This window comes from Phocoena sinus, chromosome 4 (assembly GCF_008692025.1).
Source record: "Phocoena sinus isolate mPhoSin1 chromosome 4, mPhoSin1.pri, whole genome shotgun sequence".
NCBI classification, from domain to species: domain Eukaryota; kingdom Metazoa; phylum Chordata; class Mammalia; order Artiodactyla; family Phocoenidae; genus Phocoena; species Phocoena sinus.
In genome coordinates, this window is record NC_045766.1 from 30,948,373 (window position 1) to 30,960,733 (window position 12,361).

The window sequence follows — 12,361 nt, forward strand, 5'->3', positions numbered from 1 at the left end:
GAACAAGACTTCGGGGCATAGAGACCAGGGCTAGTGATGTCCACGGTTGTGGGTTTCCAGAATCCTCTTAGGAGAGAGTCAGGTCCATGGCTTGAGAACACATTGTGGGGGGGCAGGAAGAAATCCTTGGAACTGGAACTGGCAACAAAATGAAAGTTGTTACAATTTTGATACATGTAATTCTTTTGCTTTCTCCTTCTCACGCCACCGTGAGGTGGACAGGGTCGGTATTATCTCGTTCATAAATGACGAGCCTGGGAGTCATGGGTTTAACCACCACAGGCTGGGGCCACGACTGCAGCACAGGGGTGCTCATTGCTGGGGGCGGGGGTGGGCACGGCCTGCTTCTCCATCTCACTTTTCCCATCCTGCTGCATTGCAGCCAACGTCCTCTCTGTCCGCTGCGGTACCCTGTATTCGTAAATTGGATAGCTTATGTATAGATTAATGGGCTATTCCTAGGATATTTATGAGGAATTCGAGAAGACTGGATTAACTCTTTCGAGCCATTCAGCAGAACATTGAGATACTAATTTGCTAACTAGTACCTTTGTGGCCTGGAAGAAATAATTAACTGCCTCAAGTGCCCACTTTGAACCAGTGAATTAATTACCCAGCTGTTTCTAGCTCCGTGTTTATCAGGCAGATTCACTGATCCATCATTTTAGCCTCTATGTGAAATTTTGGTCTAAAGGCACTTTTAGAAGCTTTCTGGAAATTGTTATTCTTATGAAATGTTACAATCAGAAAGCTTTATACAAAAATGTTCTTTGATAAAATGTAGAGTGGGGATAGCTTTTACTTTATCTGTCCCTTCCAATTTTGAGATATAAACTCCTCGGAGGACTGTCATGAGATTATTTTCCCTATTTTGCTGATACAACGAGTAGCTTTCAGCATCTGAGAGTTTGAAAATAATTTGTTTTTATAAATAAGAAAGCACAACTGATAAAACTGTGTTGCCAATGTGCTAAACATCGTTTTGATTCTTTTTTCTTAAAATTCGCTTAAAATTTTTTTTTTAAAGTGGCACGTGCCATTTAAAAAAAGGATATAGTTTTTCATAGCCAGCAGGACCTTAGAGTCTCTTTCTCTTGCTTCCCCTTTCTTTAGGTTGGCCTAGCGATGAACATAATAAGTGATTGTTATAAATATATTATTTCTTTTTAGGTTCCCATCCTTAGTAAAAAAGAAGATGTTTTTGCATATTTAGCTAAGTATTCCGTGCCAATGGTTCGAGCAACGTGGCTGATCAAGATGACTTGTGCCTATTATTCTGCTATTTCTGAAGCGAAAATTAAGAAACGTCAGGCTACTGATCCCAATTTGGGTAAGTGAGACAGTGTGATACATTTTACATTACCCTGTAAACACTTGTTGCTTGCACCTTCCATACCCATCCCAGAGAGGTGAGTCCGACAAGGTCCATTAGTGAGGGTACAAGTCGCTTGAGGTGTGGATGGAGTGCCGGTTCTCTTCACCCAGGCACAGATTCCTCGTTCCTGAGTCAGCAAGTCCTGTTGCTCTTACCTCCAAAATGTGTCCTGTGTCTGAACACATCACCACCACAGTTCCTGAAATGCTGCTTCAAGCTACCCCCTCTCTTGGCTGGTGACAGTGGCAGCCTCCTAACTGGTCTCCCTGCCTATATTTTTGTTCCCTAATGTTCTGGTCTCTCCACAACCGCCACACTGATTGTTCAGCCTAAATCAGATCATATTGTGTCCTTGTTTATAACTTTACAGTAGTTTCTCGTTACAATTAGAATAAAGATCCACATTCTTTTCTTTGGGGGGGGGGGTGGAGGTTTAAATTTTTTATTTTTATTTATTTTTTTAACATCTTTATTGGAGTATAATTGCTTTACAATGATGCGTTAGTTTCTGCTGTATAACAAAGTGAATCAGCTACATGTATACATATATCCCCATATCCCCTCCCTCTTGCGTCTCCCTCGCACCCTCCCTATCCCACCCCTCTAGGTGGTCACAAAGCACCGAGCTGATCTCCCTGTGTTATGCGGCTGCTTCCCACTAGCTATCTATTTTACGTTCGGTAGTGTATATATGTCCATGCCACTCTTTCAGTTCGTCCCAGCTTACCCTTCCCCCTCCCTGTGTCCTCAAGTCCATTCTCTACATCTGCGTCTTTATTCCTGTCCTGCCCCTAGGTTCTTCAGAACCACTTTTTTTTAGATTCTGTATATATGCGTTAACATACGGTATTTGTTTTTCTCTTCTGACTTACATCACTCTCTATGACAGACTCTAGGTCCATGCACCTCACTACAAATAACTCAGTTTCGTTAAAGATCCAGATGCTTGCCTGCAGCTCCATCCGTGGTCTGCCCCCTCTTTCTGCGATGTTCCGGCCACACAGCCCTCCAACACGTGTACTCCTTCCTTTCCTGGGCCCCCCTCTGCCTTTCCTCTTCACCCTGTACTTGAGTTGCTCTTCTCTAGACTGTTTGCAGCCTCCTCCTCACTGAGGCTTTGGCTCAAGTGTCATTTCCCCAGTAGGTTTTGCCTGCCCACCCAGCTAAATAGCATTCTCTCTCTTTTTCACCTTCCTCCCAGTTATGTTCTCATGTGTTGTTATTTTATTCACAGCACGTTTCTCTGTCTGAAATCATCTTTTAAGATTTTGTGTGCGTCATCCTCTCTCTCCGTCTCTCACATGCACACGCACACGCACGTGCACAGACACACGCACTGGTAGGTATTCGTTGAATGAACTGAAGGGAAACTACTTTCAGTCAGAGTTTCTGCTCTTTTGGTGACTAGACAGTGACTCCTTGAGGCGGTGCTAAAACATGCTTGATAAAAGGTTGGATGCCACATTAGAACTGTGCACAGAGAATTGTATATAAAGAGTCTATTTAAAGATTAGGTTTACAAATAATTCTTTATGACATGGAAACGTGCTTATGGTTTTATAAGGCAGACCCCCAACTGCAAAGCTCTTAGGGGCAGGATGGGAAGCACCAATGTCCTCCACTGCCAGGAGGCACCCTGGGGGAGTGAGTCAGGGCGTGGCGCATTTGGGAATGGTAAAGGGGCCTCCACGAACCGGAGAGTGGGGACGTTCTAAAAGCATGAACACAGAAATTCAAAACAAAAAATGGCCTGATTCCATGGCTGCCACCTTTGAGTTCAGCATTATCTCATGTGTGTCAAAATGACAAGCAAAAATGAACTGTACTTAAAAAACAAAACTGTGTAGTGTATATATATAAATGTCAAGAAAAAAAAGGGAGGAAATAATCCACAAAGTTAACAATGGTTGTCTCTGAGTCTCTCTTCACAGTAGTCTTGTGTTAACTATGTGTCTGATTTTTTCATCAGCTTATTATTTTATTGGGGGAAACAAAAGGAGTGTCCCTTTTTTATTACTAAAGTAGTTATGTTCTCATTACAGTATTTTCAAATGGTGCTGAAGCAGATACAATACAGTGTATACATTTCTTTTCTCCCTTGTCCATGTTTTCCTTCCTTCATATACAGACACATATGTGCAATTCTTCTTTATCTCGTCCTCTCTACCTGTCTATATCTATCCGTGTATCTATTGCATTTAATAATACTTCTCCCCATAACCTGGATATCTAGTTGCTTCTTAGCCGCCTCTACTTTGATGACGAATAGGCATCCGAAACCTAATGTGTATCAAATCAAAGTTGATTTCTCGCCATCCCGAAACTTGTTCCTTCCTCAGACTTCTCCTTGGTAAATGTTATACATAGCGATCAGACGAATAAGGGTAAAAGACATATTGTCATTCTGGGCTTTTCGCTTCCTCTCGAAACTCTGCATTTACTCCCTCAGCAATCCTGTTAACTTTACTTTCAAAATCGAATCAGAATCCAACAAGGTATTCCTGCTCCCGCTGCTGCCACCCTGGCCCAAAGCACCAGCAACCCCACCTTTGCCTGTGCTTTTTATTGCAGGGCCTCCAGTGGACCTTGTTTCTCTTCTCACCCCTCTAATGACAACTTTCTAGTTTGTGGTCAGAGTGATCCTGCTAGGACATACATCGTGGTTCACGCCTGTGCTCAGCATCCTCTCATGGCCGCCTGTCTCTCTCGGGCATGTGCCTCAGCCAGCACCAGCAGCCCGTATGCACATCGTGACCTCAGGCATTGACCCGTGGCTGCCACTCTCCCTCTCGCCCCCGGATATCCCCCTGGCCTGCCCTCTCCCCCACTGCTGGCTTAGCTCACAGGGCACTTCCTAAGAAAAGCCTTCTCTTCACGTCCTGCTTCATTGTTCTTCATAGCTCTTAATGCCATCTCGTTATATTTTAATTTATTGATCACCTATTTCTACTGACTCTGAGCTGTACTGATCCTTCATGAGATATTTTGTCAGATTTGTTCCGTGCTGGATCTCCTAGGACAGTGCCTGGCGTACAAAAGATGCTCAGTAGTTTTAACGATAAATACATGAACAGTTAGGCTTGAAGCGTTTGTGTGTATGTTTGTGCATATGTGTGCATGCTTTTCTTTTTCCTTTTCATTTTCTAATTTGCTCCAATTTGTAATTCTTGAAACCTTCAGCATTGCTAGCTATAATGGAGAGACTACTCTCCATTCCTTGGATGCTCTTCATATATTTTGGTAACTTGTTCCTGTTTTCCTTGATATTCCATTTAATCTGATTTTAACTGTCATGAAAGAAGGTGATCATGCAGGAATGATTCTGCCAAATGAAATGTAAACAATATTAGGACAAATGAAAGTCTGATGGACACTCGTGATTTGTGAAGAACACGTAGTTAAGAGTTTTTAGGCCTCCTGGATATGAATGCATCACCAGGACTGTATGCCAAATGGACGGAAGCCTAGCTCCAGTGTCTAGCTCAGAACATCATGGACTTCTTGTTGGATTCATTACTTTTGCTGTTAATTTCCTTACCAGTGTGATCAGTTGGTTTCGGGAGGGGATTATTTTCTAACCACCCCCCACAAGCTCAAATTTCTATTATCTGCACACCCACAACAGATAGTTGATTAGGTTCACCCACTAGCTGTGTTTTCTCTTGTTTCATAAACCACATAACACACGATTCCATTTTTCGGCTCAGTTTATTTACAAAGTATTACACGGTCTTTATGATTATTCTTTTTTTTATACATCTTTATTGGCGTATAATTGCTTTACAATGGTGTGTTAGTTTCTGCATTATAATAAAGTGAATCAGTTATACATATACATATGTTCCCATATGTCTTCCCTCTTGCGTCTCCCTCCCTCCCACCCACCCTCCCTATCCCACCCCTCTAGGTGGTCACAAAGCACCGAGCTGATCTCCCTGTGCTATGTGGCTGCTTCTCACTAGCTATTTTACGTTTGGTAGTGTATATATGTCCATGCCACTCTCTCACTTTGTCCCAGCTTACCCTTCCCCCTCCCCATATCCTCAAGTCCGTTCTCTAGTAGGTCTGTGTCTATATTCCTGTCTTACCCTTAGGTTCTTCATGACATTTTTTTTTCTTAGATTCCATATATATGTGTTAGCATACGGTATTTGTCTTTCTCTTTCTGACTTACTTCACTCTGTACGACAGACTCTAGGTCCATCCACCTCACTACAAATAACTCAATTTCGTTTCTTTTTATGGCTGAGTAATATTCCATTGTATATATGTGCCACATCTTCTTTATCCATTCATCCGATGATGGACACTTAGGTTGTTTCCATCTCCGGGCTATTGTAAATAGAGCTGCAATGAACATTTTGGTACATGACTCTTTTTGAATTATGGTTTTCTCAGGGTATATGCCCCGTAGTGCGATTGCTGGGTCATATGGTAGTTCTATTTGCGGTTTCTTAAGGAACCTCCATACTGTTCTCCATAGTGGCTGAACCAATTCACATTCCCACCAGCAGTGCAAGAGTGTTCCCTTTTCTCCACACCCTCTCCAGCATTTATTGTTTCTAGGTTTTTTGATGATGGCCATTCTAACCGGTGTGAGATGATATCTCATTGTAGTTTTGATTTGCATTTCTCTAATGATTAATGATGTTGAGCATTCTTTCATGTGTTTGTTGGCAATCTGTATATCTTCTTTGGAGAAATGTCTTTTCTGGCCTTCTGCTCATTTTTGGATTGGGTTGTTTTTTTGTTATTGAGCTGCATGAGCTGCTTGTAAATTTTGGAGATTAATTAATCCTTTGTCAGTTGCTTCATTTGCAAATATTTTCTCCCATTCTGAGGGTTGTCTTTTGGTCTTGTTTATGGTTTCCTTAGCTGTGCAAAAGCTTTTAAGTTTCATTAGGTCCCATTTGTTTATTTTTGTTTTTATTTCCATTTCTCTGGAGGTGGGTCAAAAAGGATCTTGCTGTGATTTATGTCATAGAGTGTTCTGCCTATGTTTTCCTCTAAGCGTTTGATAGTTTCTGGCCTTACATTTAGGTCTTTAATCCATTTTGAGCTTATTTTTGTGTATGGTGTTAGGGAGTGTTCTAATGTCATACTTTTACATGTACCTGTCCAGTTTTCCCAGCACCACTTATTGAAGAGGCTGTCCTTTCTCCACTGTACATTCCATCCCCCTTTATCAAAGATAAGGTGACCATGTGTGCGTGGGTTTATCTCTGGGCTTTCTATCCTGTTCCATTGATCTATCTTTCTGTTTTTGTGCCAGTACAATACTGTCTTGATTACTGTAGCTTAGTAGTATAGTCTGAAGTCAGGGAGCCTGATTCCTCCAGCTCTGTTTTTCGTTCTCAAGATTGCTTTGGCTATTCGGGGTCTTCTGTGTTTCCATACAAATTGTGAAATTTTTTTGTTCTACTACTGTGAAAAATACCAGTGGTAGTTTGATAGGCACTGCATTGAATCTGTAGTTTGCTTTGGTAGTAGAGTCATTTTCACAATGTTGATTCTTCCAATCCAAGAACATGGTATATCTCTCCATCTATTTGTATCATCTTTAATTTCTTTCATCAGTGTCTTATGAATTTCTGCACAGAGGTCTTTTGTCTCCTTAGGTAGGTTTATTCCTAGGTATTTTATTCTTTTTGTTGCAATGGTAAAAGGGAGTGTTTTCTTGATTTCACTTTCAGATTTTTCATCATTAGTGAATAGGAATGCCAGAGATTTCTGTGCATTAATTTTGTACCCTGCTACTTTACCAAATTCATTGATTAGCTCTAGTAGTTTTCTGGTAGCATCTTTAGGATTCTCTATGTATAGTGTCATGTCATCTGCAAACAGTGACAGCTTTACTTCTTCTTTTCCGATTTGGATTCCTTTTATTTCCTTTTCTTCTCTGATTGCTGGGGCTAAAACTTCCAAAACTATGTTGAATAAGAGTGGTGAGAGTGGGCAACCTTGTCTTGTTCCTGATCTTAGTGGAAATGCTTTCAGTTTTTCACCATTGAGGACGATGTTGGCTGTGGGTTTGTCATATATGGCCTTTATTATGTTGAGGAAAGTTCCCTCTATGCCTACTTTCTGCAGGGTTTTTATCATAAATGGGTGTTGAATTTTGTTGAAAGCTTTCTCTGCATCTATTGAGATGACCATATGGTTTTTCTCCTTCAATTTGTTAATATGGTGTATCACATTGATTGATTTGAGTATATTGAAGAATCCTTGCATTCCTGGAATAAACCCCACTTGATCATGGTGTACGATCCTTTTAATGTGTTGTCAGATTCTGTTTGCTAGTATTTTGTTGAGGATTTTTGCATCTATGTTCATGAGTGATATTGGCCTGTAGTTTTCTTTCTTTGTGACATCCGTGTCTGGTTTTAGTATCAGGGCGATAGTGGCCTTGTAGAATGAGTTTGGGAGTGTTCCTCCCTCTACTATATTTTGGAAGAGTTTGAGAAGGATAGGTGTTAGCTCTTCTCTAAATTTTTGATAGAATTCACCTGTGCAGCCATCTGGTCCTGGGCTTTTGTTTGTTGGAAGATTTTTAATCACAGTTTCCATTTCAGTGCTTGTGATTCGTCTGTTCATATTTTCTATTTTCTTCCTGATTCAGTCTTGGCAAGCTGTGCATTTCTCAGAATTTGTCCATTTCTTCCAGGTTGTCCATTTTATTAGCATAGAGTTGCTTGTAGTAATCTCTCATGATCTTTTGTATTTCTGCAGTGTCAGTTGTTACTTCTCCTTTTTCATTTCCAATTCTATTGATTTGAGTCTTCTCCCTTTTTTTCTTGATGAGTCTGGCTAATGGTTTATCAATTTTGTTTATCTTCTCAAAGAACCAGCTTTTAGTTTTATTGATCTTTGCTATTGTTTCCTTCATTTCTTTTTAAATTATTTCTGATATGATCTTTATGATTTCTTCTTTATGATTTCCTTCTGCTAACTTTGGGGTCTTTTTGTTGTTCTTTCTCTAATTGCTTTAGGTGCAAGGTTAGGTTGTTTATTCGAGATGTTTCCTGTTTCTTAAGGTAGGATTGTATTGGTATAAACTCCCCTCTTAAAACTGCTTTTGCTGCATCCCGTAGGTTTTGGGTTGTCGTGTCTCCATTGTCATTTGTTTCTAGGTAGTTGTTAATTTCCTCTTTGATTTCTTCAGTGATCACTTCGGTATTAAGTAGTGTATTGTTTAGCCTCCATGTGTTTGTATTTTTTACAGATCTTTTTCTGTAATTGATATCTAGTCTCATAGTGTGGTTGGAAAAGATACTTGATACAATTTCAATTTTTTTAAATTTACGAAGGCTTGATTTGTGACCCAAGATATGATCTATCCTGGAGGATGTTCCATGAGCACTTGAGAAGAAAGTGTATTCTGTTGTTTTTGGATGGAATGTCCTATAAATATCAATTAAGTCCATCTTGTTTAATGTATCATTTAAAGCTTGTGTTTCCTTATTTATTCTCATTTTGGATGATCTGTCCATTGGTGAAAGTGGGGTGTTAAAAGTCCCCTACTATGAATGTGTTACTGTCGATTTCCCCTTTTATGGCTGTTAGTATTTGCCTTATGTATTGAGGTGCTTCTATGTTGGGTGCATAAATATTTACAATTGTTATATCTTCTTCTTGGATCGATCCCTTGATCATTATGTAGTGTCCTTCTTTGTCCCTTTTAATAGTCCTTATTTTAAAGTCTATTTTGTCTGATATGAGCATTGCTACTCCAGCTTTCTTTTGGTTTCCATTTGCATGGAATATCTTTTTCCATTCCCTCCCTTTCAGTCTGTATGTGTCTCTAGGTTTGAAGTGGTTCTCTTGTAGAACAGCATATATACGGGTGTTGTTTTTGTATCCATTCAGCCGGTCTGTGCCTTTTGGTTGGAGCATTTCATCCATTTACATTTAGGTAATTATCAATATGTATGTTCCAATTACCGTTTTCTTAATTGTTTTGGGTTTGTTATTGTAGGTCTTTTCCTTCTCTTGTGTTTCTTGCCTAGGGAAGATCCTTTAGCATTTGTTGTAAAGCTGGTTTGGTGGTGCTGAACTCTCTGAGCTTTTGCTTGTCTGTAAAGGTTTTAATTTCTCCATCAAATCTGAATGAGATCCTTGCTGGGTAGAGTAATCTTGGTTGTAGGTTTTTCTCCTTCATCACTTTAAATATGTCCTGCCAGTCCCTTCTGGCTTGGAGTTTCTGCTGAAAGATCAGCTGTTAACCTTATGGGGATTCACTTGTGTGTTATTTGTTGTTTTTCCCTTGCTGCTTTTTGTTTTTTTTTCAATACACGGGCCTCTCACTGTTGTGGCCTCTCCCGTTGTGGGGCACAGGCTCCGGACGTGCAGGCTCAGCGGCCATGGCTCACGGGCACAGCTGCTCCGCGGCATGTGGGATCCTCCCAGACCGGGGCACGAACCCGTGTCCCCTGCATTGGCAGGCGGACTCTCAACCACTGCGCCACCAGGGAAGCCCTCCCTTGCTGCTTTTAATATGTTTTCTTTGTATTTAATTTTTGATAGTTTGATTAATACATGTCTTGGCATGTTTCTCCTCGGACTTATCCTGTATGGGACTCTCTGTGCTTCCTGGACTTGATTGACTATTTCCTTTCCCATATAATCTCGTCAAGTATTTTCTCAGTCCCTTTCTTTTTCTCTTCTTCTTCTGGAAACCCTATAATTTGAATGTTGGTGTGTTTAATGTTGTCCCAGAGGTCTCTGAGACTGTCCTCAGTTCTTTTCATTCTTTTTTCTTTATTCTGCTCTGCAGTAGTTATTTCCACTATTTTATCTTCCAGGTCAGTTATCCGTTCTTTTGCCTCAGTTATTCTGCTATTGATCCCTTCTAGAGTATTTTTATTTTCATTTATTGTGTTTTTCATTGTTGCTTGTTTCATCTTTAGTTCTTCCAGGTCCTTGTTAAATGTTTCTTGCATTTTCTCTATTCCATTTCCAAGATTTTGGATCATCTTTACTATTATTATTCTTTTTCAGGTAGAATTCTTTTTCAGGTAGACTGCCTATTTCCTCTTCATTTGTTAGGTCTGGTGGGTTTTCATCTTGCTCCTTCATCTGCTGTGTGTTTTTCTGTCTTCTCATTGCAGTTATCTTACTGTGTTTAGGGTCTCCTTTTTGCAGGCCACAGGTTAGCAGTTCCCATTGTCTTTGGTGTCTGCCCCCAGTGGCTAAGGTTGGTTCAGTGGGTTGTGTTGGCTTCCTGGTCGAGGGGACTAGTGCGTGTGTTCTGGTGGATGAGGCTGCATCTTGTCTTTCTGGTGGGCAGGTCCACGCCTGGTGGTGTGTTTCTGGGTGTCTGTGGACTTACTGTGATTTTAGGCAGCTGCTCTGCTAATGGGTGGGGTTGTGTTCCTGTTTTGCTAGTTGTTTGGCATAGGGTGTCCAGCACTGTAGCTTGCTGGTCGTTGAGTGAAGCTGGGTGTTAGTGTTGAGATGGAGATCTCTGGGAGATTTTCGCCGTTTGATATTATGTGGAGCTGGGAGGTCTCCTGTGGACCAATGTCCTGAAGTTGGCCCTCCCACCTCAGAGGGTCAGCACTGACTCCTGGCTGCAGCACCAAGAGCCTTTCATCCACACGGCTCAGAATAAAAGGGAGAAAAAGTAGAAAGAAAGAAAGAGGATAAAAGAAAATAAAGTTATTAAAATAAAAAATAATTATTAAGAAAAAAATTTTTTTAAAAAGAAAAAACAACAACAAAAAATGGACGGATAGAACCCTAGGACAAATGGTGAAAGCAAAGCTATACAGACAAAAATCTCACGCAGAAGCATACACATACACACAAAAAGAGGAAAAGGGGAAAAAGTAATAAATCTTGCTCTCAAAGTCCACCTCCTCAATTTGGGATGATTCGTTTTCTATTCAGGTATTCCACAGATGCAGGGTACATCAAATTGATTGTGGAGATTTAATCCGTTACTCCTGAGGCTGCTGAGAGAGATTTCCCTTTCTCTTCTTTGTTCGCACAGCTCCCGGGGCTCAGCTTTAGATTTGGCCCCGCCTCTGCGTGTAGGTCGCTGGAGGGCGTCTGTTCTTCGCTCAGACAGGATGGGGTTAAAGGAGCCGCTGATTCGGGGGCTCTGGCTCACTCAGGCCATGGGGGTGGGAGGGGCACGGAGTGCAGGGCGAGCCTGCGGAGCCAGAGGCCGGCATGACGTTGCACAGCCTGAGGCACGCCGTGTGTTCTCCCGGGGGAGTTGTCCCTGGATCCCGGGACCCTGGCAGTGGCGGGCTGCACAGGCTCCCTGGAAGGGGGGTGTGGATAGTGACCTGTGCTCGCACACAGGCTTCTTGGTGGCGGCAGCAGCAGCCTTAGCGTCTCGTGCCCGTTTCTGGGGTCCGCGCTGTTAGCCGCGGCTCGTGCCCGTCTCTGGAGCTCCTTTAAGCAGCGCTGTTAATCCCCTCTCCTCGCGCACCAGGAAACAAAGAGGGAAGAAAAAGTCTCTTGCCTCTTCGGCAGCTCCAGACTTTTCCCCGGACTCCCTCCTGGCTAGCCGTGGTGCACAAACCCCTGCAGGCTGTGTTCACGCCGCCAACCCCAGTCCTCTCCCTGCGCTCTGACTGAAGCCCAAGCCTCAGCTCCCAGCCCCGCCCGCCCCGGCGGGTGAGCAGACAAGCTTCTCGGGCAGGTGAGTGCTGGTCAGCACCGATCCTCTGTGCGGGAACCTCACCGCTTTGCCCTCCGCACCCCTGTGGCTGTGTTCTCCTCCGCGGCTCCGAAGCTTCCCCCGCTCCGCCACCTGCAGTCTCCGCCCATGAAGAGGTTTCCTAATGTGTGGAAACCTTTCCTCCTTCACGGCTCCTCCTATTGGTACAGGTCCCGTCCCTATTCTTTTGTCTCTATTTTTTCTTTTTTTTTTTTTTTTTTGCCCTACCCAGGTACCTAGGGGGTTTCTTGCCTTTTGGGAGGTCTGAGGTCTTCTGCCAGCGTTCAGTAGGTGTTCTGTACGAGTTGTTCCACGTG

General features: G+C 42.3%; 1 protein-coding gene across 1 annotated transcript in view; it reads left to right on the forward strand.

The window, feature by feature from the left end:
- The window catches only part of MED12L (mediator complex subunit 12L), a 326,027-nt gene that overhangs the window by 40,349 nt on the left and 273,317 nt on the right, over nucleotides 1-12,361 (forward strand). The window contains exon 6 of the mRNA XM_032629345.1: nucleotides 1,171-1,330. Within this exon, the coding sequence (XP_032485236.1) occupies nucleotides 1,171-1,330 (160 nt within the window). The remainder of the gene's footprint in view (nucleotides 1-1,170; nucleotides 1,331-12,361) is intronic.